This window comes from Diceros bicornis, chromosome 28 (assembly GCF_020826845.1).
Source record: "Diceros bicornis minor isolate mBicDic1 chromosome 28, mDicBic1.mat.cur, whole genome shotgun sequence".
In the NCBI taxonomy this organism is placed as follows: Eukaryota; Metazoa; Chordata; class Mammalia; order Perissodactyla; family Rhinocerotidae; genus Diceros; species Diceros bicornis.
Genome location: NC_080767.1, coordinates 27,612,443 through 27,639,920, shown reverse-complemented (window position 1 = coordinate 27,639,920; position 27,478 = coordinate 27,612,443). Strand labels below are relative to the sequence as shown.

The 27,478-nt window shown below is 46.5% G+C and overlaps 1 protein-coding gene across 4 annotated transcripts in view; it reads left to right on the top strand.

Moving 5' to 3' along the window:
- The window catches only part of CDK5RAP2 (CDK5 regulatory subunit associated protein 2), a 175,253-nt gene that overhangs the window by 134,882 nt on the left and 12,893 nt on the right, over positions 1-27,478 (top strand). For all 4 annotated transcript variants that reach the window (XM_058523896.1, XM_058523895.1, XM_058523892.1 and 1 more), the window contains 9 exons: positions 5,460-5,508; positions 8,194-8,366; positions 12,476-12,595; positions 16,663-16,779; positions 18,844-19,033; positions 20,096-20,217; positions 21,310-21,558; positions 24,584-24,661; positions 25,710-25,975. In XM_058523896.1, coding sequence (XP_058379879.1) covers positions 5,460-5,508; positions 8,194-8,366; positions 12,476-12,595; positions 16,663-16,779; positions 18,844-19,033; positions 20,096-20,217; positions 21,310-21,558; positions 24,584-24,661; positions 25,710-25,975 — 1,364 coding nt within the window. The remainder of the gene's footprint in view (positions 1-5,459; positions 5,509-8,193; positions 8,367-12,475; positions 12,596-16,662; positions 16,780-18,843; positions 19,034-20,095; positions 20,218-21,309; positions 21,559-24,583; positions 24,662-25,709; positions 25,976-27,478) is intronic.

The window sequence follows — 27,478 nt, the reverse complement described above, 5'->3', positions numbered from 1 at the left end:
AATAATGGTCCTCAAGATAGAGCTGTATCCACGAGGCATTTTCCTTCTGTCTCTTTTCTTCCTACAAGCCCTCAGCCTGGGCCCTAGGAAGTGAGAGGCTGAGAGAGAGCGCCTCTGGCACCAGCTGCCCTCCTTCCCTCACCCAACCGCCCCTCCTTGATTTATTTTTTAGTTATTTACCTTGACAAGCCCAAGGAGATCTCACTTCTTGTTTCCTCTGGGTTCTGGAAGCAGAAGCGTTTCAGGCTTAGCAGACAACACAAACAGAGAACTTTATTTTCTTCTACAAAAGGCATAAAAGTCTCAGGAACCTCACTACAGCGCCTTTTCTTAGAGAGTAAAATGTAACAGAGGTAGGTCTTTCTTTGATGCTGTCTAAGGGGTCTGGCTCCTGAATCATGAAACGAGCTTATCATAAAGTAGTTTTATATTTGAAGCAGTTGCATAGCATGAGTTCCTAAAAATTTTATATATAGCCTTTTTTTATTAATACAAAGCAGTTCATGTTTATTGTAGAATAACAGATAAGCAGATACTCCTATAATTGCATCATTTATACAGCAAAACATGAACACCCTGGAGTTTATACTTACTGACCTTTTTTATACGTATGTGTATTTTTTGTGGAAGTAGGACTATTTGCAACCTCTCCCTTTGTTCAATTATGGATAATAAATATTAATCTACATTGTAATTTTTGGTGGCCATGGAGCGTTCTTTTGTATGAATGCACCATAATTTATTTAATCGTTCCCCATTAGATGGATACTTAGGTTGTTTCCAGTTTGGGGCTATTATAAAGCACACTGTATTGGGATCTTTGTGTGTATTTTGCTGTTTCTTTAATAGTATTTAATTGGTACAACCCGAGTGGTAGGATGATAGTGTGGTTTCTTAATGCTTGTAAGGATTAGAGCTGTGATTTTCTGGGGTGAGGGTCTATAACTTTTATTCTCAAAGTGGGTTGGGACCCAAAGTAGATCCAGAACTGGTGTGGCAGTCCCCGGTTTCCACCACATCCTTGTTTACGCTGCCTCCCGAGACCAGCAGCGTAAATCAGGAAGGCAGTTGTCTTCAGGTATTTTTGAGTCAGCACTGGGGAAGGTACAAAGAAGACTGTGAAATAGTTCCTTTCCTCCGTGAGCTCACCACGTGTGTCCAGGTTTAGCCACAAGGATAGACAACAGCTGCTGGGATCCCTTCCCTTGGCTCTTTTTTGCCTACAGGGATGAACCTGAAACATTCATTTCTTTCAAGACCTTCCACAGTTTGCCTTTTCCAACCCATTACCCTCTAGATAATAATGATGATGATGATGAAGGAGAAACAGTGAGAAAGGCTCATTGCTCATTATTGAGTGTGTACTGTATGCCAGGCATTGTTCTCAGCCAGTGAAGAGGTATTGTTTATTATCCTCATTTACTAAACAAGGAACAAAGAGATTAATTTATTTGCTCTAGGTCACACAGAAAGTGGCAGAGTCTGGATTTGAGCCCAAGCAATTTGCTTCCGCAGCCTGACCTCCTGACCACCATGAGATTGTGCTTCTCACACTCCTGTCAAATCGGGTGTCCTGGTCAAATGTTTCTGTGGGCCAGGCCTCGCATTTCCCCACTTCTGGGACTTTGTTCAAACCGGTCTTTTTTCCAGAAGACTTTTACTCCTTCTTCACTTCTGGAAATTCTGCCCACCATCCCGGAGGCTTTCTTTCTTCACCCCAAATAAAAGCAAATCTATTCGTTTTCTTTTTTTCTGGGTCATTTGTAACTTGCATATGACAGTCACTTCTGGCCTTGTGATGGAGATTATGTACTGGGATAGAAAGGACACAACTGTCGGAGCCAGATAGACTTGGGTTCAAATCCCAGCCTTTACGATTCACTTAGTCCTTTAAGGGTCAGGTTTCCTCTGTGAGGCAGTAGTACCTGTCTTGCCGAGTTACTTGTGAGGATTTGGAGAGATTATTTAAAGTGTGTGGTGTCTTGCCTAGCTAATAGTGGGAGCTCAGGAGGTGACAGCAGTGATTTCTTATGGGCATGTTTTATTTCTTCAGAGCATAAACTCCTGGAGGTGGGAGCCTTGCACCTAGGAAGGGGTCAGACGTGTAGTGCACAGTCAGGATTTGATGACCGTGCTATAGTCTCATTGGTATGGATGGACCTTATTCCAGGGTGCCCTTTGATTAAACGTCCTCTGACTCTGTCTGTGCACATAGTGTGAGCCTGGAGAGAGGCCCTTCTGAGCTGTAAAGGGAAGGCTTCCAAGAGGAAAGGGTATTGGAGCTCAACCTTCCATATTGGAAGGATTCATAGTTGTTGGAGAAGGGTATTTTAGGAGCGGTAAGGGGGCATGCAAGTTAGGGTTAGCATAGTGAGCCAGGCTATCAGATAAAATAGAGGCTTCTTCCTCCTGCATATCCCTGGAATCTGCCTTCCACGTAGCCGCTTAGCTTCTTATGTTTATAAAGCAGTTCTTTCCTGCCTGAAACATACATCAGTTGTCTCCCCCTCTAAATTCTCCCTGATGGTCCAGGCTGGATCATGTTTGTTTCCTCTGTGTGCCCTACCACAGCACCGTGATGCCCCTTGTCACAGCACTGTAGTGTAATTGTCTTTTGGGTCCATTGTTCCCCCTCAGCTTTGAACTCATTGAGGGCAGGATGGCTCCTCGTTCATCTCTGTCTCCTCAGTGGCTGGTACAGGCACCTGGGAAGAGCACTGTAAATATTTAATACGAATTACTAGTGAGATGGAAAGGAAGAAACATTTGGGTCATGTAGGAGATTCCAGGCTATGATATTTGAACTTAAGTCTGTACGATTGATGGATTTTGAGCGAGGGAGTACTGTTTCAAAGGAGGCTTCTTAAATGGTGGCAGCGTACAGGATGGATCAGTGCAGAGAGGAGACAGAAGGTGGGTTGGCCAGTGACAAGGCTGTCTTGCATAGTAATTCTCTTGCTAGTTTACATATGGGTCGGATAACTAGATGTCTTTTTATTTGAAAAGATGAAGTCTCCCCACTGCCACCTGCTACTCAGCTTTTGGGTGTAGCAATAAGATTTTCCTGAAAGATGGGAGCAGCATTTTCATGACACGCTTCCTAAGCATTTGGAATAGCCTGACAGATGGGACCCTGTCACCTGTGTGAAGGCAGTTTCCACCAAGAAATTCAATGCATCACTTGTAGTGATGTCCCTATGAATCCCACAGTAACAATTTGTCATTTGTTTTTAAAGAACTCTGTTGTGAGAGGGGAACGGGTGGAAAACAATTGTCGTTAAGTCATTACAAGATCCCCAAAGGTCTCTTATTTGATGGAGGGGAAACCCATGCTTCTGGTGGCGTCAGGGCACGTCCTTCTGTGGTCATGGATTTTGTTAGGTAGCGAGGAGAGGTTTTTGATGGTTCTAAGCATTTGTGGTCAGGGGTCCCAGAATGCTTAAAGCCTACTTCAGCCTAAGGGTGCCCTGCCCCGTGAAGTGTCTGAGGAATGTTTCTGTGCTCTTAAAGAACATGGTGAATGTGAGGCAGGATGTCATGTTATTGTTTGCCTGTCTAGTATATGTGGAACTCCTAAGTAAGCCGTTTGGAAGGCCGGGCTGGGGCAGATGGCCTTGGTCTGTAGGACCAAAATCTTATCATCAGCTGAATGTTGGTAAGCAGCCCTGTGCAGATGAGAGATGAAAAATGCTGATTGAGTTGTTTTTTTAATGTGTAGTTGTCCCTGCCTGATCGTGGTGGTCTGCGACTTCCAGTCAAGGTCTTGGAAATTGGTCCAATCAGATGTAGATTTCCCGCCTTGAGGAGGAATGTAGAGGACAGAAAGGTGGAGCCTTTGAGAGCATCCACTGTGGTAGAGGCCTGTCAACCTCTCCCTACCTTTTGAGGAGCCAAAATATCATGCCATATTTGGTCAGGATGTAACCAAGAGGATCAAGACATCGATTTGTGGTTGAGCTAGCCGTAGGAATATCTCCATCTCCCGTGCTTACCTGGAACATGCAGCAAAGTAGGTGAGAGTGTGAATTGGGCAGAGTGAGAGAATGGAAACATTAAACCTCCTGGATTTCCACTTCTTTACTGTAAAGTGGAGATCCTTACACTGTGTCTGTATGATTGTTGTGAGGCCTAGAGGAGATGGCAGATATTAAAGAATCGTCCTCAGGGCCTGGCAGCTGATTGCTCGGGGCTGTCTGCCTCTTTCCCAGTGCCTGACAGTGCCCGCAGTGGCCGTGACCTTCAAGCCCTCGGTATGTTGCACTGACTCTTGGTGCCGAGTGGCCGGCCTGGTGGGGTGGAGAGGGAGCCCTGACAACAGCTGCATCCGGCCTTGGAAGCTCGTGGGTGGGAACCACCAGACATAAAGCAAATGTGCCAGTCTCTAGTGATCTTTTCCTCTGCGCTGTGGTGTTTGAGAACTTTTCCTTTTAGGAGTAGTTTTGAAAATGGTATGTGTGGGTGCAGTTTAATTATAGTCTCATTTTTCAAGTACATCTATAGAAGGGTTTGTTTTTTTCTTTAGCCATGCGTTAGTTTCTTCAAAGAGCTCATCCCAGTCTGCAATTTCCAGAGTTCTGAAGTATTTTTAAAATAAAGTTGTTAGTCTCTTTGAAATCTGGGCTCATGTGCTCACTTATGGTGACATGCAGGAGAGAGCAGAGCATCTTTTGCCCAACTATGTTCTGAACTTTGTTTTGTTTTCTTTGTCATTTCTTTTAGTCATTCCCCCTGCTGCATACACTGGCTTTTTCAGCTACACTCCTGTATTCCTTTCCTGGTAATCCCACTTCTGAGAGTCTTTCCTCAGGAAATAATTTAAATGCAGATAAAGCTGTATGTACAAAGATGTTTATTTCATTTATTTATGAAAGTGAAAAATTGGAGATGACCTAAATGTCAAACTGGCAAAAACTGTGGTTCCTGTATGCCTACAATAGAACATGAATGTAATCATTAAAAATTATGTTCCTAAAGCAAATTTAGTGAGAAAAATGCTTGCAATAAAATATGAAGTGAAAAAATTAAGTCACAATACAGGATCACCCATGCCAAATGCATGGAAGAAAGAATGGAAGGCAATCCAATAGCCTGTCTGCAGTGGGTACCCAGAGGATGGTGATCTTTTTCTTGTTTCTGTGCCCATTTCCTATAATGATCATGAGTTCTGTTAGTATCAGAGTTTTAGAGAAGGAAAAAGAACCTGCACCCAGCAGTGCCTTTTTGATTGCTTTTTAGATTCTGTGCTGTCACCTTCCTACTAGAACTAGTGACAGAGCAGTGATAAAGGAGGAATGTAGTCTGCATTGCCTTCTTGGTAATCCTACTTTAAATATCCGGGATTGTTATAAAGAATGTTTAAACAAAAGGAACAGTGCCTCTGTTAAATGTATGAGCAAGAAATTATTAGGGAACATTTTTTTTAATGTTTTCCTCCTTCTTGATGTTATTTCTGCTTCCAGGAAAATCAGTTGGAGCGGAAATGAGCACCCAGAATGAACTGATAGAGAGGTGAGTGTAACATTTGGTGGGAAGACTTTGTGGGTTTGGTTTGTCTGCTGGCTTTTGGAGTATTCTGGCTCCCTCCCGTTCTGTTAGTTTCTTGCTTCTTGTAAATAAAGCATAAACACCTATGAAACTGATAATGGCCATGCAAAACCAGGAGTTCATGCTGCGTATCCTGCAGCCTTCATTCAGTTGTTTTAGGTTACTCAGAGCATGTTGCTGTTGGGTGATTTGACCCAGACGACACATTCCTTCTGTTGGCTCCTGGGTACCTGCAGGTAAGTTCCAGACTCCTTAGCCTGACATTGGAGGCCCTTCTCAGTCTGACCCATCTTTCTTTTCTGACGTATACCCCATGCTTCAGTCTGATCTGACTTTTGCTTATTCTGCAGACCATGCCTGCACACAAGCTGTACACTCTACCTCTGCCTCTTGTAGTGTGAAATCCTTCTTCAGAGTCAGTTCACATGGGAATGAACCTGGCTCTCCCCAACATCCCCATCTCTCCGCTACATCCCAGGATCGGTTATTCTTCCTGTAGCACTTGGCACTTAATTACATGACAGCACTTACCACACAGTATGTCATACTTTCTGCATTTATCTTTCCACTCCCAGAATTCCTCAAAAGAGGAGAGGAACTAGCATTAACTGGGTATTGGTGTGTGTCGGCTGCTGCCCTAGGCATTCACGTTCGCTATTTCTGACCCTACAAGGTGTGCATCATTGGTCCCATTTTAGGATGGGGAGCCTGAGGGTCAGAGTTGCATACTTGCCATTACGAGGCAGAGCTGGGATTTGAATTTGAGTCTGTTGTACTCCAACGCTGGGGCTCTTATTGTTATTCCACATTGCCTTTTGAGGGCAAAGACTGTGTCCTGAGTATCTCTACACCTGCTCCAGCCCCAACAATCTGGCATATAGTTGGAATTCAAAACATGTTCATGGAATAAATGGATTGTATACTTTCTCAGCTTGCCTCTGGGTCAGCAGGAAATATCAGGGTCTCCCCCTCCTCTGTTCACTTGCTAAAGGTTCTGACTCTTGTTAGTGCTGTCAGTATTTCTCCTCTTTGGAGCTGCGGCCCTTTAGGCTCTGGAGGTAAAAAAAGAAATAGAGACCAATCTGGAGTGCAGAATTTTAGATTTTATTGGCATCATGAAGGCCACCAGCATCATTAGAACGAGCAGGCCGGGAGGTATGACAGCTCACTGGAGGACATTTTAATCAGGGCCTCTGTAGGGTTAGAAGAAATACTCCTCTCCCACTGCAGTATTTTCAAAGATCCCTCCCAGTTCAACCCGCCACTTCCATCCTTATAATAACGGATCTCATCCCTTTGGCAGGCCGTGGAGAGGGCAAGGAAGGCCTCGCAGAATGGAGACAGTCTTAGCCGAGATCTAAAGGATGAGAGTCGAGGGGTGGGGGTTGTTGGGAGAGTGTGCGTGCTCGAGGTGGGGAGACATGGCCCTTTTGAGCAGCGTGGCTGGTGCATGGAATGTGAGGGTCAAGGCTGGAGAGGCAGGCAGGGCAGCTCTGGGCTGGTCCTCAGACACTGTGTGAAGAGTGCAAATTCTGTTCTAAAGGAAGAGGGGAGTCTTTGAGGGAGAATAAGCTGGGACTAGGCTTGATCAGATTTGCTTGGAGAACGGGCTGGAGGGAGGCGGGGAGCCCCTCTCAGCCCTCTTCAGATGTGCGTCACCCTTCTCGTTTCTGACAGGTTTGTTTCTTTCCTTCTGTTCTCCCTTTTTCAGTGGTAGGCCTCGCACTCACATGGGTCACTCCTAAGCTAATTAAATGGGTGCCCTTGGCCCATTCCTCACTTTTGCAAGGCAGCAGAAGACCGTGCATCCATCACGTTGTCTGAGCGGAGTTGCATCTGGTGTTTACCTGTTAACGAATGCATTGCAGCTTTGGAGTCCTTTGCTCTTGTCTGAGCTCATGAATAATGAGACAAGAAGTAATAGGAAAAAGTGGGAGAAAAAAGAGCTTAAATTAAGGAGCTTATCTATAATGGAGATTCACGTGGGCTTTTCACAGAGTTCAGGATGTTTTTCCTTATGGTTTAGGTGGCCCTTGGAAAATACAGGTTAATAACCAGATGATTGCCAGAATAATGATATTGGGACCTGCTCGGGGACCATGAGGGTTTTGAGGTTTTTAAACCCGTAAGGCTGCTTCTTGGGTTTGAGTTTTCCTCTCACGTTCTCCTGGGGCCTTGGAGCCGGGCAGAGCTGGGTCCAAATGTGAGCTCTGCCACTGACATGCTGTGAGGCAGCAGGCAAGTATATGCTGATCCTCAGTCTCCCCAGCTCTAAATGAGAACAGTCATCCCTATCTCAGAGGGTTTCTGGGAGGACCAAGTAAGATAGGACATCTACAATGCCTGGTGCAGAGCCAACTTGTGTCAACAGCTGCCACTGATGCATGGCCTCTCTCCGGGTCGCTCTCATATAAGCTAGATGGTGTCTTCCCCTTCTTCATCGGCTCCAAACTCAAGCCTACTGAGCCCATTTTGTTTTTAGAATGTCCTTGCTAAAAAATGCTTTAAGGAAACAAAGGGGCTTCAAAACAAAGTTACAAATATGGGGAAATTACAAAGGGCCAGATAGTCTTAAGTGTTCTTAAGTCGTGGTCCTGGCTTGGAGTCTTAGTGTGGAACATGACTTCTCTTTCAATCCCAATGGTCAAGGATTGAGGAAGACAACCTAACCTACCAGCATGTTCTGCCTGAGTCTCCTGAGCTGTCCGCCTCTCACGCATTGTCCGATTGTGAAGTGTCTGAAAAGTCCTCTTTCTCACGAGACCAGAAGCAAGACAGCGAGACCGAGAAGACCTTGGTCATGGTGAACACTTTTTCTCAAGGTAAGCTAGGCTTATGAAGCATTTTAAACATAGCCAGGGTTTCCTGGTTTAAACGGTAATTTGCCATGTTGCCTCAGTAAGCGCAGTGCAGTGACACTTGAGTATTTCTCTGGTGAAAGGAGATCCCATGAGGGCTAAAGCTGGTCATTCAGAGTGTCATTTATCACTGGGGAAAGCTGTGGTTGTTGAAAGTGTTGGTGACTAGGGAAAAGTCACTTTTATTTTGAATGATGACTTCTTACATGACTGGTCATTTCCTTGCTCTTCTGAAGTGGCAGGCTGGAAAGCACTGAGGTCATGTATCAGTTCCAAGTCTGGTTAATTTCCCATTGTTTCTTTCATATTCTTCCTAAGGTAGAGTCACTTTGAAGACCTTTGCTTTGAATTGTACAGATGCCCGAGAGTACCCAACCCTCTGTTCAGATATTTTGTCATTCTGTAAATCTGCTGTGTTTCTCTTTAGTGTGACCCTTGGCCCATTGGGTCAGCCCCTTGTCCTGTCTCTGACCATGGAGCCATGGGCTCAGTTGGCAGAATTATCCTCCCAAGGCCCTACCTGCCCCTGAGCTCCCCTTTACCTTTTCTGTATTTTCAGTCTTGATTACCTCCTGTTGGGGTATTAGGTAGGGCTTAGTGTTCATGATTCAATGTATTTCAGAAGTTCAAGGGAAAGTATAGACCAGAACGATAGACCGGGGATTGGCAAACTTTTCCTATGAAAGGCCAGCTAGTAAACATTTTAGGCTTTGAGGAGCATATGGTCCTCGTTGCAATTACTCAATCCTGCTGTTACAGCAAAAAGCAGCCATAGACAATATGTAAACGGATGAGTGTGGCTGTGTGCCAATGAAACTTTATTTACCGAAACGCATGTGGGCAGATTTGACTCTAGACCTCAACTGACACCCCCGGTCTCTCTTTCCTTCCACTGGGTTCTTTGCAAGGCGTGCAGAGTGGACCCAGAGCACAAATCAGACACTGGCACCTCCTTGCTAAAAGCTCTTTGTTGACACTTGATCACATAGAACAATGATTTTCAAAAATTTGAAATCTTTTTTTAGCAACAGATGAAACTTTACATGAAGGCCTGATATGTAAAAGAGATACGAGTGGAGCCTGTCCCCACGGTGGCCTCTGAGGCTCCTCCAGGACACTCAGGCCCAGAGGAGCACGGTGTGAAAACATACCTAGAGCATGAAGTGCACGTTTTTGATGTAGCTCAGGTGTCAGCTGGGGCCCTCCAGCAGCCGGCACAGCTAGATTTGCTTTCTTTGGATTTCTGGCTATATCCCTCTGTGATTTCTGTGAGTTTCTGTGTAGTTGGTTTCTCTCGGTTATTTCTGGCTTTACAGTCTGCCTTCTCCTAATTTAGGTCAGACCGTGAATTGTTTTCCTGTCCCTAGTGCCACCTCCTTCTGCTCTGTATCAATTTGGCATGGAACTGAGTCCCTTTCCAAGAGCCCCTGAGACCACTCCCACAGGCCTTTGTGGGAGGAGCAGCCTTGACTGAGGATTTGGGGAACTAGGGGGTGGGGTTTATGAGGCAGCAAGCCAGATCATTTACATTGGGATATTGGAGATCCCTGTTCTTTCAGACCCTCCTGCTGTGGGACTGGGCACTTCCCTCTGCTTCCTCTCTCCTGTCCGCTTCCTTCTGCTCTCCGCCCTGTGCGCCACCCAGCCTTGCTTTATTTCCAATGTAGGACCATTTAGGCGTCTCTTTTATTTCTTATTCCTCTGGGAAGCCATGATCTTGGGCTCGTCATGACCTCCTAGTGGATAACCAGGCACTTTCGTGAATGGGGGCAGTGCTCTCTGGAGCCAGCCTAATAAACCCACTGTTAGCTTTTTCAGTTTATTTCTCTTCAGACTTTTAGTCTCTGCGTCTGTCTTTCCTTTTGTCGTGTTTATAATCTGAGTAGAGAGATAATTTAGTGTTTTTCCTTTTCTCATTTAACATTATATCATAAGCTTTCTGACATGTTGTTACATAACATCATTTTTAGTGGCTTTAGACTAGTCCATCGAATGGCTGAACTGCATTTTTCCTTAACGTTCCCCTGTTGCTGAACATTTAAGTCATTTCTAAAATTTCACAATTGTGAACAGTGCTGCAGGGAATATCTTTGAACATGAAGCTTTCCCCTTATTTGGGGGCATTTTCCTAACCTAGATTCTATAAATTGGAACTGCTAGGCAAAAGATATACACGTTGTGTTTGGTGGTTGTTTCTTACAGGATTTATGGTTTTAAAGAGTTAGCATTTGTCAGAAGGGTAATTATTTTCAGAGGGACGGATATTTTTCTCCCATTTTGTAAAGGCGAGTATAGTGTTTCCTTTTTCTTGGTTAGGGCTGCATAATTAATAAGTGGTGTCCAATTCAACTGGGAATGTTCCTTAAGCCCAAGTGATGACTCCTGGCCAGACTCAGTAGAAGATGACTTGTACTGATGGCTACTGAGCATTATGACCCCAGAAGCTGGCAGTGTGTGACGTGGATAAACCAGCAAGGAAGGCAGCAGTAGAACAGATAAGTTCCTGACTCATTCCGACCTGACTAGCCACCAGAACGTTTGCAGGGCAGCAAGGCAGGAGCGGGAGGTGCATTGTGACAACGTGCTGGGAGTTTATGGCAGACAGGATCCTTCAGTGCTGGGCTGCAGTGGGGGCCTCAGACAGCCCACCAAATGACTTGCCACACTCTGGCATTAATGGGAGATAGCTGAAGGTCTGGAAATTAAGTCGTCTCATAAACATTCAAATTCATGGCAAAATTACTATTTAATTAGGAAAAGATCTGTAACATTGTGCTACTTTTAAATGAAAGTCATTTTGGAGGAATTAAAACTGGGTCATAACATTAGTATAATGTTTTAAAACAAACATTACTAAGACATACTGAGTGTACCCTAATTGATGAATTAAAGACATTAGTTTTGCCTCTGGATACTTAGTGTGATTATGCTTTAAACACTGATTCTAGAAACTTACCTCTAGGTTGGAACTGTGCTTCCTTCTTTCTTTGTTAAAATGAGATGTGGCAGAGCCTGAAAAAAGAATATATGCTCATTTTAGAAAATTTGGAAAATTTAAATTTTTATATATTATTAAATATTGAGATGTAATATAAGTTTTGAAAAACCTAAAATCTGCCACCCAAAGGCAACCTCTGTTAATGTTTAGGTGTATTTCCTTCTTTTGTGTATATGTGTCTTTCCTGTCTGCAAATTTTTAAGTAGAGCTGTGATTATGCTGAATAACCCATTTTGTATCTATATTGTTCCATGATATTATATGGTCTTCACAATGTAATTTTAATAGCTATGTAATGCTGCATCATAATGGATGTAAAACACTTTATTTAGTAATTTATTTTCAGTTGTTACTGTTATATATAGTGCTAAGATGAACATTTTCATGCATTCTGGCAAATGGTTGTCAGCATCTCTGGCCATCTCCTTAAATAGATTCCTAGAAGTAGAATTATTTGGTAAAAGACATTGGAAAAGAACTTCAAAGACTAGCGATAAAAATAGTCCCCCAAAGTCATACACATTTATACTCATGCTAACAGGATAGACTCTTGAGAATAACCCCGTTACCATTCCCACTAGCACTGGGATTGTTTTGTTCCTGTTTTTAAGTCTTAAATTAGTTAGTGATAAATGGATAACATATTCCTTTCAAAGAATTAGTCTTGAAAATATCTGGATTCATTATGAAGGTAGTTTAATCAACTCTCAGGCAATTCAAGCAGACTTGAAAATGATCTGTTAGTTTCACCATAAGGAAGATTTTAAATTAATATTTGATATTCAGAAGAATAAAGGGCTACATTAGAGTTAGCATTAAAATTGTATGGAATATAATTTTTCCATGTGATGTGAAATATCTTCCTCGTGGAGGGCTGCAGAGAATCATTACAGAACTGTGTCTGTGGGCTGTGGGCAATAGCTTGGCCTCCCACACCTAGGAAAGGATTGCCAGTTTCTGACTATCTTAATACACCCAGTACTATTTGGAATTTCAAGATCATTGTATAATCTATAAATTATTCAATTTGTTGGGGGCTTTAGACTTTAAATTAAAAATGCCCTCCTTCCTATAGACTTACTAATGGAACATATACAAGAAATTCGAAGTCTGAGAAAACGTTTAGAAGAATCTATTAAAACAAATGAGAAGCTACGGAGACAGCTGGAACGGCAAGGGTCTGAATTGGATCAAGGTAAGGAGGACCTCCCCAAAGGGCGGTGCAAGCCTGTGACTCATTTGTTTGTGATACATTTGCTTGGATAAGCATTCTGTGTATTGGGAAGAGCATCGAATTTGTGGCCAGAGAGATTTCGGTTCAAATCTTGACTTTTCTGCTTACCTCCAGGGCGACCTCACTTCACCTTGCTGACTCTCAGTTACAGTAATTTATCTATAAAATGGGGATAATAATTCCCATTTTGTCCTATTGTGATGAGAATTAAGTGAGCTAAGTTAAGTGGAGTGCCCCACAGTCCCTGGCACAAAGCAGGTACTTGATAAATGTTAATTTCCCAGTCATCGGAGAAGTCTGCCAACTTCTGGCATCCTGAATTGTGGTTGGCTCCTCATTTTGGAAACTGTTGAGGAATAGTTATTTTAAAATAAAACTAAGTAGTATTTTATCTTTTTGTCAATAATGAATAATAAAAGTATTAGCGTATTAGCAGTCTGGTAAATGTCACATGCCAATTGCAAGGTCGCCAATATTCCTGCATAACCACAGTTAGCTCTGAATAGAATATTCTTCCACGAAGAACTTAAAAATATATTTTTTTCCCAAAGTTAAGACATTCACATGGTTCAAAAATTAATATCTTCATTCTATACTGTTAATCCTATATTCCCTTCTCTCCTCCTACTTTTGTTAGTTTTCTTCTAGATCTTTACAGTGTTCATGCAAATACAAATATATATATTCTTATTCTCTCCCTCACTTACCCAAAAGGTAGAATACTTTCTATTCTGTTCCTTTTTTCATTGAACAGTATATTTTGGATATCTCTCCTTATTGCTCCGAGGGAGTGTCCTCATTCCGTGAAGAATGTGTCTTGAGAGCAGCTTTGTGCACCAGGAAAAGCCTGTGTCTTTGGGAGTTGGACTGACCTGAGTGTGGATCCCAGCTCCTCTGTTTATTAGCCTTGTGACTTGGGGCAAGTCATCCCACTCTCCCAATTGCCTTAGAAACCAGAGTCATTGTGAGATTAAACGAGGCAATGTTATGAATACGGCCTTGCTCAGTGCCTCACTCAATACGTGGTTGTCTTCATCATTAGCAGTTTCATTTTACTCTTTTATTTTGTATAACATTATTAGTTTAACACTGCAAAGCTCTGCCATGGGCGGGAACGCTAATGTCATTTCCATTTCTAGATTTCCCTGAGTTCTAGAAAGCTGTACTCAATGGTAGCACTTGAATCCTTGGACCCCTAGTTCACTTCTCATTCCTCTCTAGCCCATCCCAGCCATCAGCCTAGGAAAACATCTTTCCAAAGTACTGTCTATGCTGCTGTTGGCAAAGTAACCAGAATGGTTCCATTTCTCTCTCTCTCTCCCCAGCCCCCATTCTGCATCCTCCCCCTCCCACCCCCAGGGAAATTGATTAATCTGAGTTATTAGTCATATCAAATGCAGGAAAAAAGTACATGCCTGGGCGCTTCACATTCTCTCTTGGTAATGCCTGAATTAGATTCATTCTGTTTTACATTTTCCCTGGCAAATCCAATTAGAATTATTTGGGGGCTCAAATGGCCACCAGCTACAATGGAGCAGGCAATTGCTCTGGAGAGTAATTCGCTGTGACAGGAAGGTTTACAAAAAGGCATCGTGAAGTATGTACGCTGGTGGAAAGACATGCGGTTCTCACCGTGTTGTCACAGTATCTGAAAAGACAAAGAAAGAAAAGTGGCTCCGCCTCCCCCCTGCTGTGAAACGTTCATCTTGGGAGCAGGTTTGAGAAAGGCATGGCTCCTTGTAATGCTGAGGTGGAGTATTGTTAACAACTGTCATCTCACGTGTTAGATCTTCCAGTGTGTCACCAGTTACACGGGCATATAGTGATGGCGTTCTTTGCATCAGAAGTAGACCCCGCTAGCTCAGGCTCTGTCAGGAACAGTTCTTTGGCCTGCACATTCCTTTGAAAAGTGACTGCCTTAGCTGTAGGCATAGCAGACTTCTGTAGAATTGTTCCCGTTCATCCAGGTTGCTCTTTGGTCCTATTTTGGCTCCAGCCTTTCATCAGTCATGATATTAATACAAATGGTAGTAGCAGTAATAATAACACCACCGATCATTGTTACTGAGCTAATGGGGACTTAGGGAAGTTATGTGACTTGCCTGAGGTCATGCAGCTATTAAGAAGCCAGAAACCCAGGTGTCTCTGAAAAGATACCAGAATTCATAGGGGAGAGTGGAGGAAGATGGTGGGGAGAGACATATGTGAATAGAAAAATTATATGACATTGTGACAAGTGAATCATTAGCATGAGAAAAAGGTAGTGCCCTAGTGTGGAAAGAGTGTGAACTTTGGCTTCTGGGGGATGATGTCATACCTTCCTTATAGGGAGTTTGAATATTACAGGTAATCATTTTTGTAGCAGGTTGCTTTTGGCTACAGACAACAGAATATGAGTAAAAACTGGTATAAACAATGGAGATTTATGTTTTCCTACATAATGAGAAATCCAGTGGCAGGCAGCTTCGAGCAGGTCTAACGGCTCAGAGATAGCAGGGCTTGGGTTCGTACCTGTGATGGCTGCAGTAGTTATAAGTATCACATCCTCTCGGGACAGTTTCCAGAGCCCGAGAAAGAAGAGGGTGGGGCTTCTCGCTGTCCTTCTCTTTTCATCCGGGTGGAAAATCCTTCCCAGAAGCTCCCAGCAGGCTTCCTGTCAAGTCTCATTGACCAGATGTGGCACGTGACCATGTTCTAGTTGTACTGGAGGCTGGGGAAGCAGGTGTCCAGCATTTTGGCTCCGTGGTATAGTCGACTCGGTCAGTAAGGAAGATGGGGAGGGATGCATCTGCCTGCCACATGTAGAAAGCACCTTGCACACAGTAGGTGCTCCCAGAGGGTCGCTGTGGTGTGAGCATTATATACGGTGCAGATGTAGAAAGCTCAGAGGCTGGGGAGGGCTGAGGTGAGTGTCAAGGGAGCTGTCCGGCCAGAGGAAGGGATAGGATTTCCAGAGATGGAACACAGCCGGGACAGGTAAATGAGGAAACCGATCAGAGTTTGTAAGTGACCTCAAACCCAGTCTGTCTAGCTTTAGACTCTGATCTTTTTAGTATACACTTAGAGGCAGTGAATTTGATCTAGGAGTTGAAAGACGAGTATGATGTTGACAGGTGAAGAAGGTGGTAGGCATTCTAGGCAAACCAAATACCTCATTCTGCAAAGTCAGGGAGGTGTGTGACCACATGGGATATTTGAGGCACAGAAGTGGCTCAGTTTGGCTGCATTTTGGGGCACTAGGGTCTAGGGTGGAGAGGGAGTGGGGTATGCCATGAGATTGGAGCTAAGTAATGGCTCTGAAGTTTGGAACTTGTGTGTGGTTTGGTTGATTGTTGGTCTTTCACAGTGGTGGGCCATCAGATGTTTCTGAGCAGAGAGTAACATGAATGGACTGTGTTTAGGACGATAACCCCATTGGCAGAGTAGCGGAGAGGCCAAGTGCTAAGGCCTGAGCTATAGGGACAGAAGAAAGTGGGCCAGTGTCTGAGGCATCCTGGAAGAAGAGTCAGCAGTGGTGATGGCCTGATCGGGCAGTGGGGGAGAGAGGTGTTTAGGATGGACCCCAGGTTTCTAGTTCGGGTCAGGGATGGTGATACCATCTAAAGAGGTAGGCAACAGGAGAGAGGGCAGGTTTGGAAGGGTGAGGGGGGAAAGGTGAAGAGATTCGCTTTGTCTGAGATTTATACTGTCTCAGTGGAGAGGTCCAGCAGGTGCTGGATAGATGGGTTTGGACCTCTGGAGAGACATCCGTGAAGGGTAAGACTGTCACCCACTCACCCCACCTGGCCCAGCTCTCCTCCTTTGTTCACTCTTAGGACATGTAAGATGTGGGGGAGCCCCCCTCTTGTCTCCTCTTTCAGATTTACTCTCATTTCCCTTTGGGCTCTTATAATACCTTCTGTTGTTCACAGGAGTGATTTTCATTGTGTATTGTGTTTCCTCATTATTTAGAACTGTTTTTCTAGCAAGTTCCATCAGTACTTACCTGAAGACTCTCCTTAAATCACTATTTGTATGTGTTTTTATAGGTTCTTCAAACAATTTTGCTTATGGTTCAGAGCTGCATAATTCTCTGACATCAGAAATTCGTTTCCTGAGGAAGCAGAACCAGGCCCTCCATACAATGCTCACTAGAGGATCCAGAGGTAAGAATTAAAGGAGCCATCTGCAACCTGGAGCCCCACAGCCTTCTGTGGCGTGAGAAGAATGCAGGCACTGGAGTCTGACCAACCTAGGTTCAAATCCTGTGGCTCTGTGACTTTGGGCAGGTCACTTAACCTCTCTGAATCTCAGCATTCTTAGCTGTAAAATAGGAATACCTGACAGGGCTGTTGTGACAGTTAAATGCTGTGAAGCCCTCAGCACCGTGTCTCTAATGGGGCTCAGTGAATGTCACTTTCTCTACTTGTCACTCATCGCCTCTATACAGCCACCTCTCATTTGTCTTAGTTCACAGTGGGAGAGAGAGGGGCTGGAATATATTACTGCCAAAATCTCAAACAGAGATTTCCTACTATCAGGAAAGCTTTTCCAGTATTTTTTCTAAAGATTCTGCTGTTAATTCCTCCTGTTTGGAGCTTAACCCCCAAAGGTCATGTAAGCTTTCGCTTCCATTATCTCTCAGTACTTACCACGTTTCTGGAGTGATGTGTTATCAGTCCTGTTTTACAGGTGAGGAACTGAGGCCTATGGAATTGACTGACCTGTGGCCATAGAGCTGGAAGGTGGTGGAGCTGGAACTTAGGCAGCTTGTTTCACTTGCCCTAGAGGATATCGATGCTGATTTTGGCTTAAGAGATGAAACTGGGGCTTCTGCAGGTCATTGCTTCACTCAGCAAACGTTCCTGGCTCCTGCTCTGTGTAGGGGCCTGTGTAGACTCTGATACAGAAGTGAGTGCGACCTGGTGCTTTCCCTCAGGGGCTCATGGTCTGATGGGAGGCACAGCCTGGCTACCCATGGCAGGACAGCACGAGGGTTAGCCGTGATAAAGGCAGGCTCGAGGGGCTGCAGGACCCTGGAGAAGGCATCCTGACCCCAGGACAGCTGGTCTTCAGAAGCTGCGTCTAGAAGGCTAAGTAGGGGTTAACCAAGGTGCCTGTGGTTTAGAAGAGCCAGGACCTTTTAAATAGAAGGAAGAGAGCAAAGGGCTAGGGGTTACAGAGGGGGTGAGTGTAGACCAGTCGGGAATTAGATGAAGCTTGGCATGGCTGGAGTCTGAGGGAGGAAGAGAAAACTTGCTCAGAAATGACCATGTTGTGGTTAAGAGTGGAGTCAGAAAACCTGGTCTGAGCCCTGGCCCTACCACTTTGTAGCTGTGTGACCTTGGGGGACCTTAACCTCTTGTATCCTTAGTTTCCTGTCTGGAAATTGGGGAGAATAATAGTGCCTACCTGGGAGGTTTGCTGTGAAGAGTAAGTAAGATGGTCCATGTGAAGGTCTCAATGTAACGCCTGCGTTGAGCGCCACGGCCGTGTTAGCTGTCACCACCGCCAGCGCTGCTAACAGCTCGTGTTGTGGAGCGCTTCCAGCCTTCAAAGTACTCGTGAAACCCCGTGCTCAGCCTTATACACACAGGAACTCAGTTAGTCCTTACACCAATACCCACGAGGAAACTGAGGCACAGAGAAGTGAAGAAACGCATCCCAGTTATGGAGGCAGTGAGTGGAGGAGCTGCACTGAACAGCTGCTCTGCCCCCAGCCCTGCTCCTGACTGCCTTGTCTCTGTGCCCCCGGCGTATTTCTCCCTCAGGAGAGGTGCTGTGCTCAGGGCCGGAGAGCACGTGGGCCCCAGCTTGCCATTTGCACAGCCCTGCTAGTCTCCTAGTAGGAGGCGGTGGGGAGAGGGGGCTTGTGGACTCGCCCCTCGCCCATTGCCAGAATTTTGGGCCCTGTTTCTTGCCTCTGTCGATAATTTCTACCCGCTGTTTGCTCTGTGAAGGCAAAGTAACTAGGTTTGAACGGCCCATTATTTAATAGAAAATTAAACAGGCCCATTTCATCCCAGTGACGTTTAATCTGCAGCCTTCATGTTGACAGATTTATCTGCCCAACGTGCATAAGATAACTGGAATGCCAAAATCCTAAATGCCAGATTAGATCTCATTCTCTTTTGTGTTCTTGGAGTGCTCGAGCTGAAGTGCTGTATTTGCGTAATGAGGTTGGAAGAAACAAACGGTGTCTTCTCAGTGGCGCTTCCCTGTGTTTGCAGATAAACAGAAGGAGAATGAGAGATTACGCGAGTCCCTCTCCCGGAAGACTGCAAACCTGGAGCACCTTCAGCGCGAGTTCGCCTGTGTGAAGGGAGAGAATGAGAGGCTGCAGAGGGAGGTCGGCGAGAAGGAGAGGCACAACCAGCAGCTGCTCCAGGAAGTCTGCGCCAGCCGCAGCGAACTGAGCAGGTAGTGTTCATGGTCACCCCCCCCCCCCCCCGCCGCCGTGGCCATGCCACGTGTCCAGGCCCTGGAGTGCAGTCGCAGAACAGGGCGTGCCAGCCCCTGCCCCAGTGCACAGGGACAGCCAGGTGCACACAGACACGCAGGGTGTCAGGTGGGGATAAAATACACGGAGCGAAGTCATCTGAGTAGGGAGGAGAGGTCCTGGGGGCGGGTGGCTGCTTTTATCCAGGGCGGGTCAGAGAAGGCCTCTCTGGAAAGACTCCATTTGAGCAGCCCCTGAAAGCAGCGAGGGTGTGAGCTCTGCAGGTATCTGAAGGAAGATCATTTTCCAAAGGAAGGGTGAGAGCCCTGAGGCGGGGTGTCCTTGGCCTGTGCAGGCGGAGCAGGGAGGCCAGTGCGCCTGCCTGGAGGAGAGAGGCTGTGGCAGGGGATGAGGGCAGAGAGGCGGCCGGGTGCCAAGTCACGGAGGACCTTGTAGCCGTGGGAAGGACTTTGGTTTTTACTCCGAGGTACACAGGAAGCCGTTGGGAGATTCTGCGTAGGACAGTGACGTGAGTGTGACTTCAATTTTAAGGGTCATGCTGACTGCCGTCCTGCAGTTTCCCCCTTAGACCGTCTTGTCCCACGTGTTTCAGTTGCTCCTGTCAGCACTCGTGAATGCCCCACACTAGAGTCACTGACGTAACCCTTGGTTACCCGGGTGGTGCCGTGATTTAGCAGGATCACGGTCTTTGCCATCACAGTCCTGGCCCCTCTCCTGAGCTGGGCGCCCCTGGGTAAGACAGGACCTTTTTGAGCTTCACTTCCTCATATCGGTGAATTGAGGCTTAGATAGCATGTACCTTCTAGGTTGTCTGTGAAGATGACATGAGATAAGTGTGTAAAGCACTGGGTCCAGAGGGACACTGGGGATTTAGTGGCTGTGCCTGGAATCCTTGACCGTGGCTTGTCACTTTGTCCACACTCTTCTAGCAGAGGGTGGAACTGGCCTGCCCAGTGGGGTAGGAGTAAGTGACCCTCGGTTAGAATTAACCTGTCCTCCGCGTGGTGGTGGGCCCTTTGCAGGGTGCAGGAGGCGGTGCAATTGAGGCAGCAGCTGCTTTCTCAGAACGACAAGCTACTGCAGTCTCTCCGGGTGGAGCTGAAGGTGTACGAGAAGCTGGAGGAGGAACACAGGAGGCCGAGAGGTACTGGGCGCTCTGGTCTGAGGCCCCCCTCATCCTGGGGCTGCTGCGTCTTGGGCTGAGTTCACCCGGGCCCTGCGGCCTCAGCACTCTTTCCGGAAATGCTGTCGTCAGACCCCGAGCTTGCCTCCTGGGTGGAGTAGGTACCTCTGGAAGCAGGCTCTCTGGCCCACTCTTCTTCTGAAGAAGCAGCGGGAAACGTGGAAGGACTTAGGCTCAGGAGGCACCAGCTCAGGTCTGGATTCTTACTGCCTGCTTCCCGGCTGTGACACCTTGAGCAGGTCACCTCACCCCTTCAGGCCTGTGTCTTCCTCTATAAAACGTGTCTGCTAATATCTATTCTATAGAGTTTTCATGAAAGTTGAATGAGATCATTTATTAAAAGCATCCTAGCACAGTACCTGGCACATAATAGATACTCAAGAAATAACTTTTATTATAATTTTCCTGCTAGCGTGTGTTTCTTTTGCCCATTCATTCAGCAGACAATTATGGCGCGCCTCCTCTGTGCTGGACCTTGTTCTGGAGATGGTCGTTGACCCTGGTTCTCTCTATATCCTGTGAGAGATACTGGATCAGTGCGACTCGACTGTAAATGTTTTAGAATCAATTTTGAGGTGTGGTGGGGTTTTTTTTTCAAACTAATTTTCCAGATGGTTTCTCCCTATTGAAAGTTTATCTAGAAAAGGGTCACCTCACAGCTGTCATTTTCTCCTCAAGTTGCTTCTCTTATTCTTGCTGTTGTGCCTTTTTAATATACTGTGGTTCTTAAAATCACCCTTTTCATTCTATAATTCCAGCCCAAATAGATTTTATTACGACTAGACATAATTTCGGGGTTTGGTGTGCAATTTGCTAGGCTTTTATGGCCAGAAGCGAAAATTAATTTCCAGCTCTTATTTAGCCTGTGGAATAGCAGCAATTAAGGCTGCCAATATTTTTGTTTTTAAAGTCAAGTTGTTATTTTAAATTGTACCTAGTTCTTGGGAAGGGGAGGGGGTGGTGGTGACGGGTGTAAAACACTGTCAAGCTCCTTTGATGGCTGACTTTTTGGTGGTGGAAGATGTCAAGGCTTCCCTTTGCACATGTTCGCAGAGGCCAGAGCAGAGGCGTCGGGAGAAGGCTGGAGGGGGCAGGACCCTTGCAGTGAGCTGCGTGGCCTCCTGCCGGAGATCCGGGCTCTGCGGGCCCAGCTGGAAAGGAGCATCGAAACCAACAGCATGCTGCAGAGCAAGCTGGAGGAGCAGCTGGCGAAGGGGGAGAAGAAGGCTCAGGAAGCAGCGCTCACTCTGGCTCTGCAAACCGTGTCCATCCCCGAGCGGCCCCTTCAGCTGGACAAGCATGGTACCGCTCCTGCCTCTCCTCTCTGAAAACGCAGCCCTGTGCATCTTTGTGGGACATAGGAACTTCTGAATGGTGCCCTTGCCCCACAGAGGTCGTTCCATTGACAGCAGACACGCTACATGCTAGGAGCCAGAGGACCTGACCACTAATTAGCTGTCACCTTTGGCAAAATGGTGTAGTCTCTGGGGCCTCCCTCTTCTCAGGGAAGTGAAGTTTGGGCTTCCAGCCACCCTCATTGCCTCCAGTCTTGCCCTCCCCCATCCATTTAGTCCTGCCCACATTACTCCACTGCTGGAAATCCTTTTTAGTCCCTCTTACTGCCTTTAAAAGAGAATCTAAACCTCTTACTCTGGCTGTCAGTGTCTTTCAGGATCCGCCAAGCATCCTGGTGGGTTTGAAAACTAGTTCTGTTTTGCATTTGCTTCTGGGTTTATTGTCCAGCCCTGCAGAGGCTGTGGAGGGCAGCAGGAAGAGGATAGGATGGTTCCCATCCCTCCGTGGCCACTCACCAAGCACAGGGCCTGGAACAATCCAGCAAATGGTCAGGCTCAAAGCAGTCAGCTAGGCCATCCTCTTTGCTCTAGGGATGAAGGAACTCAGACCCAGAGAGGGTACTGGCCTTGCCCAAAGTGACACAGCAAGTAGGTGGCAGAGCTGGTGCTAGAAGTCGTTCAGCTCTGAGTCCAGTGCCGCTCCTGAAGCAGAGAGAGCTTCTGGAGCCTCAGGTGTCTGGGCATCGTCATTCTAATGCCCACGGGGTGGACGTGCGCATCCAGGGGACCAGGAATGTCAACATATGTTATAAACAAGTATTGGATAAAAATTTGGACTTACCTTTCTTGAATTGGGAATTACATCTATTGGCTTTAATTAAAAAAGTTAAAATCTCTTAAAGAGCACCTAGTCAGCTTGTGTTAGAACTTGTAGTGATTGGTTCATTGGTTTCTCCTTGACAAAGATGTAAAATTTTAAACAAAAGATGATGTGACAATATGAAAAAAAAGTTAAAAAATATTCTTCACGATTCTACACAATGATAATTTTTTTTTAAGGTGAAGAAGATGAGCCCTGAGCTAACAGCTGTTGCCAATCCTCCTCTTTTTGCAGAGGAAGAGTGGCCCTGGGCTAACATCTGTGCCCGTCTTCCTCTACTGTATATGTGGGACGCCACCACAGCATGGCTTGATAAGCGGTGCGTAGGTCTGCACCCAGGATCCGATCCTGCCAATCCCGGGCCGCCGAAGTGGAGCGCGCGCACTTACCACTATGCCACCGGGCTGGCCCCCCAAATGATAATTTTTTTACTTTGCATATTTCTCTTCATGTGGTAGTCAAATGCAGGCATGAATTTATATTGTTAAATTGGTTTTTATGCCATTCTGTTCTTTCTTTGGTTTTGCCCAATATTACGTCATAAATGTCTCCCCTGCTTTTACACGGGCTTCCTAATTATTGTTTTCAGATTATTGTCAGTCACCAAACCATTACCCTGGTGATTATGAAAGTGGTCTCTGATTTGGAGCTTTAGTAAATGTCGATGTTAATACATTTTCTGCTGTTAAATAGTATTCTTAGGATAAAATCCTACTAGGGGAATTGTAAAGGGTCGGAAAAGTGCCATATTGGCGCCTTCCACGTGGGACGCCACGCGGTAGGCATTACTGTTTTAAATGTAGGTCTGCTCCTGGCCCTTCTTAGGGCTTTGAGGAGATGGGACCAAGGAGATTCTGGGGGTGGGCTAGGGGAGATTGAAGCAGGGAGGACGATTCAGGGCTTGGGGTGCCCAGGAGGGAGAGTTGGGGCAGCTGAAGTGAGGAGGCTGTGGAGCAGCCTTTGCCTGCTTTTGAAATTGTCCAGGGTCAGCTAGGTGCACCTCGGAAGAGGTGTCCAGGAGACTGTTCAAAGTTAGTGCTGCCTCGGCGGAAAAGTTCTCCAGTTTCCTTGAGTGAAGATTAGAATGTATCGTAGGCAGCAGCATTTTTTCCTTTGCAGATGACTTTTCAGGACTGTATTTAAGTGCACCTGTTTGAAGGTTCTGCTCTCAAGATTGCTGTTTTTGGCGGAAAGCATTTCCTCTCGGGCCAGCTCCGCAGAGCTGACCCCCTGGCTCCTTGGTCCTGGAATCAAAGTGCACCCTTGGGAGGTGCCTGCGTGGGGAGGAGCTGGGTGGGGCAACCGAAGGCCTGGACACAGTCCTCACTCTGCTGCTGACACTCTGGGTGATGCTAGGCAGATCACTTCCTGCCTCTGGCCCTTGGTCTCCTCTTCCATGAAATCTGAATTACAGTGCCATCCTGCCCACTGAGCTACCGAGAGTTCAGATGTGAAAGAACTTTCTAAATTATAGAAGTGGCAGATCATCTTGTACAGCATCTAATTGGCTTTGTCTCCTTCTGTTGTTTCAAATGTATCACCTCCTGAATCCCACTATAGGTCACTCTTCTCTCCTACTGGGGTTATTGCAGTAGCCTCCAGACTTACTCCTTCAGTCTAAAACACAGATCGCAGCTTGACGTTGCCCTGCCTAAACCCTTGAGTGGGTCCCCACAGCCCTCACACTTCTGGCCTTGCATCCCATCTGTGTCGTTTCCCTGCACCCTGGCTCAGCTGTATGAACTGCTTCATTCTCCCTGCATATGTCATGACGGCTCATTCTTCTGTGCCTTTGCATCGGCTTGTTCCTCTGCCTGCATTTCTTTCCCTTCTCTGGGTTAGCACTCCTCACCTGAGCTCTCTCAGCCCCTGTGCTTCCCTCCCTTAGCCCTGACCATCCTGAAGAGAAACTGCCTGTTTACTTGTCTGGATAAGAGAATCCTTCCAGGGCGGGGACCGGGCCTGCTCACTGTGTCTCCCCAGTGCCCTGCACAGGGCCTGGCAGGAGAGATGCCCAGTGAAGACTTGAATGAATGCCTGTGGGTGTCTGGTACATTACTGTGTTCTCATTCAGTTCTCTCTCAAATGCCGATGACAGTGAAGCTAAAATTTTTGACAGTTTGTTTTCCTTCTCTTATTTTGTATTTTGTAGATGATGACAAATGTCCCATGGCAGTCGATAATTCACGCGATCTGTTTGATTCCACCCTGGCAGTGCCACCAAGATCAGGTACAAAGCTGAAGTCTGGGTAACCACAGCAGGGTTGGGTTTGGCAGTAGGAGGTTTTAAATTGAAGAAAAGAGGGCTCTCTGGTCCCAACTCAAGAGAATGTTTGGCAGGATTTGGGGTTTCGGGTTCTCAGCATCTCTAGCTGGTGATCTCGTCCTCCAAGCCAGTTAATCTGTTCCCAGGAATCACCAACCTCAGCAACGTCTTTGGGTCCCTGTTGTCCTAGATTAAAGTGTGACCACCTTAGCATGGCTCTCAAGGCCCTCCAGCATCCCCCACGGTGGGCCCATCCAGCCTGCTCCCTCTGCCCTCGTGTTGCCACACAGACGGTCCCCGTCCTGCAGACGGGCCTGCACTTTCCTCTCCCTGGGGCTGTGCAGTGCAGCTCCCTGCTTTTCCAGACCGCCTTTGTCTCATTCTCTGCCAGTGAAAATCCTACTACTTCTCAAGACGCATTGTGAATGCAGACTTCTCTGTAAAAGGCCTTTCCTGATGTCCCCAGTCAGTTATTCATCCATACTTCTGTTGATCCAAAGGTAGAAAGCAACAGGCTTCTACCTCTATTTAGTGTAATTCTGGCTACCTGTTCAACCCAGCTTAAATGTGGCTCCTTCTAAGAACCCTTCCCTGATCTCCCTTTCTGCACAGAGAATTGATTATTTTTTCCTCTGAGCTCCAGCTCTTCATTGTTGTGCTGTTACACCTCCCACATGCTTTCTGTATTCCGATTAGACCACGGCCTCCTGGAATGCAGGCCCTGGCTTGATTCATCCGTGTAATTCAGGGGTTTTCTGCAGAGTGGGTGCCTGACAAGTGATGGTTGAATTGAATTGAGCTTCTCCCACAAGGTGAGTAAGCCCAGCATGGAGTAATGTACAGACTGAGGTCCAGGAGCCAGGCCTCTTTCCCCTCTGGGCTGGGCCAGGTGACATTTGGGCCTGACGGCTACTCTTAGCCCTCCGGACTGGCTTCAGCATCCTTGAACGCAGCTTCTTGAATGCAGGGTGCTGCCCCAAATAGATCTGACGTCTTCCCTCTCATTCCGTAGCTTCAGAGACTCCTCCACTCTCTGGACATGACATGGACTCCCTCTCCTGTGACAGCGGCAGCTCAGCCATCAGCACCCCATGCATGTCCCAGCTGGTCCCTGGCCACCGCCTCTGGGCCAGCAAGAGTGGCCACCACATCCTGGGCCTGACTGAGGACTACGATGCCCTGTGTAAGCAGATTGGCCAGGGCCAGAAGCTCCTTGCCGAGATGGACATTCAAATCCAGGAAGCTCCCAGCTCCACGAGTCAGGAGCTGGGAATAAAGGTAACTCGACCCACTGAGCTGGAGGGAGAGATGCTCTCTGGGAGCAGTAAGTGGACGGGGCTGGCTGAGGGTGCTAGGAGGCTAGGGGCGCACGTGTCCTCAGTGAGGCTCTGAGAAGAGGGACTAGGAATTAGCCATGAAAGCTCAGGGGTCAGGTCCAGTCTAGGGGACTGTTTGTAGTTTTCCTGTGGGAGGGACACTTGCTGAGGTTCGTGCCCTGTGTAACGGATTGCTTCCCTGTGATCTGCACTTCCCCACGACCACCTCTGTCTGTCCAGTCTCATCTGTCCTTCTGTCCTTCAGTCCCTCAGTGTGTCCATCTGTTCATCTACCCAGTCACCTCTCCAGGCCTCTGTGCTCAGGCTCTGGGGCTACTGTGGCGAACAAGATAGCTACAGGTCCTGATCCTCATGTAGCAGAGGGTCAGCCACACCGTAATTTCTCACCTGCTTTGTGATGAGCGTGCCAATGTGAGATACCCTATACCCACCTCAAGGTTGTTGGCAGCTGCCATCTCTTCTTGCAGAGGAGCTTTTAATCTAGCATTTTCTTTCATCCCAGAACAGCCCTTGAAGTAGGTCATGTCATTCCTACTTCACAGATACTGAGATGGAGTGACTTAAGCGGTCAGGATTTGAACTCAGTTCTCCGTCCTCCAAGGGCTCTCTTTCTGTGTCATGACACTGCTTCCTGAAGAACATTGCAGGTCACCTCCCTCACCCGTGCAGAACCACTTCCCCCTGGGTGCTGTCAGACTCCAGGGGATTCTCATTTCTAGGTCTGCGCCTGCCTGCCTCCCCACCGTCCTCTCTCGATTTCTACCTCCGTGTGCCCTGTTCCCATCAGGCTGGGCTGTGTGCTCTCGTCCCTGCTTGCCAACCACATCCCGTCTCTAGCCCTGGCCCCCTGTGCCCTCTGGCTTGGAAGACTCCTCAGCCCCTTTTACCATCCCCTTCTTCCTGCTCATCCTACTGGAATCCTCTTTATTATAAAGTTCTCTCTTGTAGAGCCCATGTGCCAGGTGCTCGACATAAAGTTACACGATCACTTTCTCCAAGGCTTGGGGTCAAATTTTGTTTTTCCTCTCAGACTGGACCCAACCTCTGAGTTCCAGTGGGTCACGTGTTCTGGTCCCTCTTCTCAGGTCCTCACTGAGGGTCTTGGGTCCCCTGCTTCCTCATACCTGTTTTCCCTTTTTGTTTTTTGTTTTACTATATTGTAAAAATCAATTTTGCGTTTTATATTCCACTAGATAATAAGCTTCAGGAGAGCAGAGAAGTAGTGTCTGTTTTCCTCAATATGTGTATTCACTACCTAGCACAGAACCTGGCATGGAGTAGGTGCATGGTAAATATTTGTTGAATGAATTAATGAATATTAATAACATTGTTCTTTTCTAATTATCTTTTTTTGTACAAAAGCTAGAAACTATAGAAAAGCATAAAAAACACATCTATAAAAATACCACATAGTACTCAACTCTTAAAATTTTGATATATATAT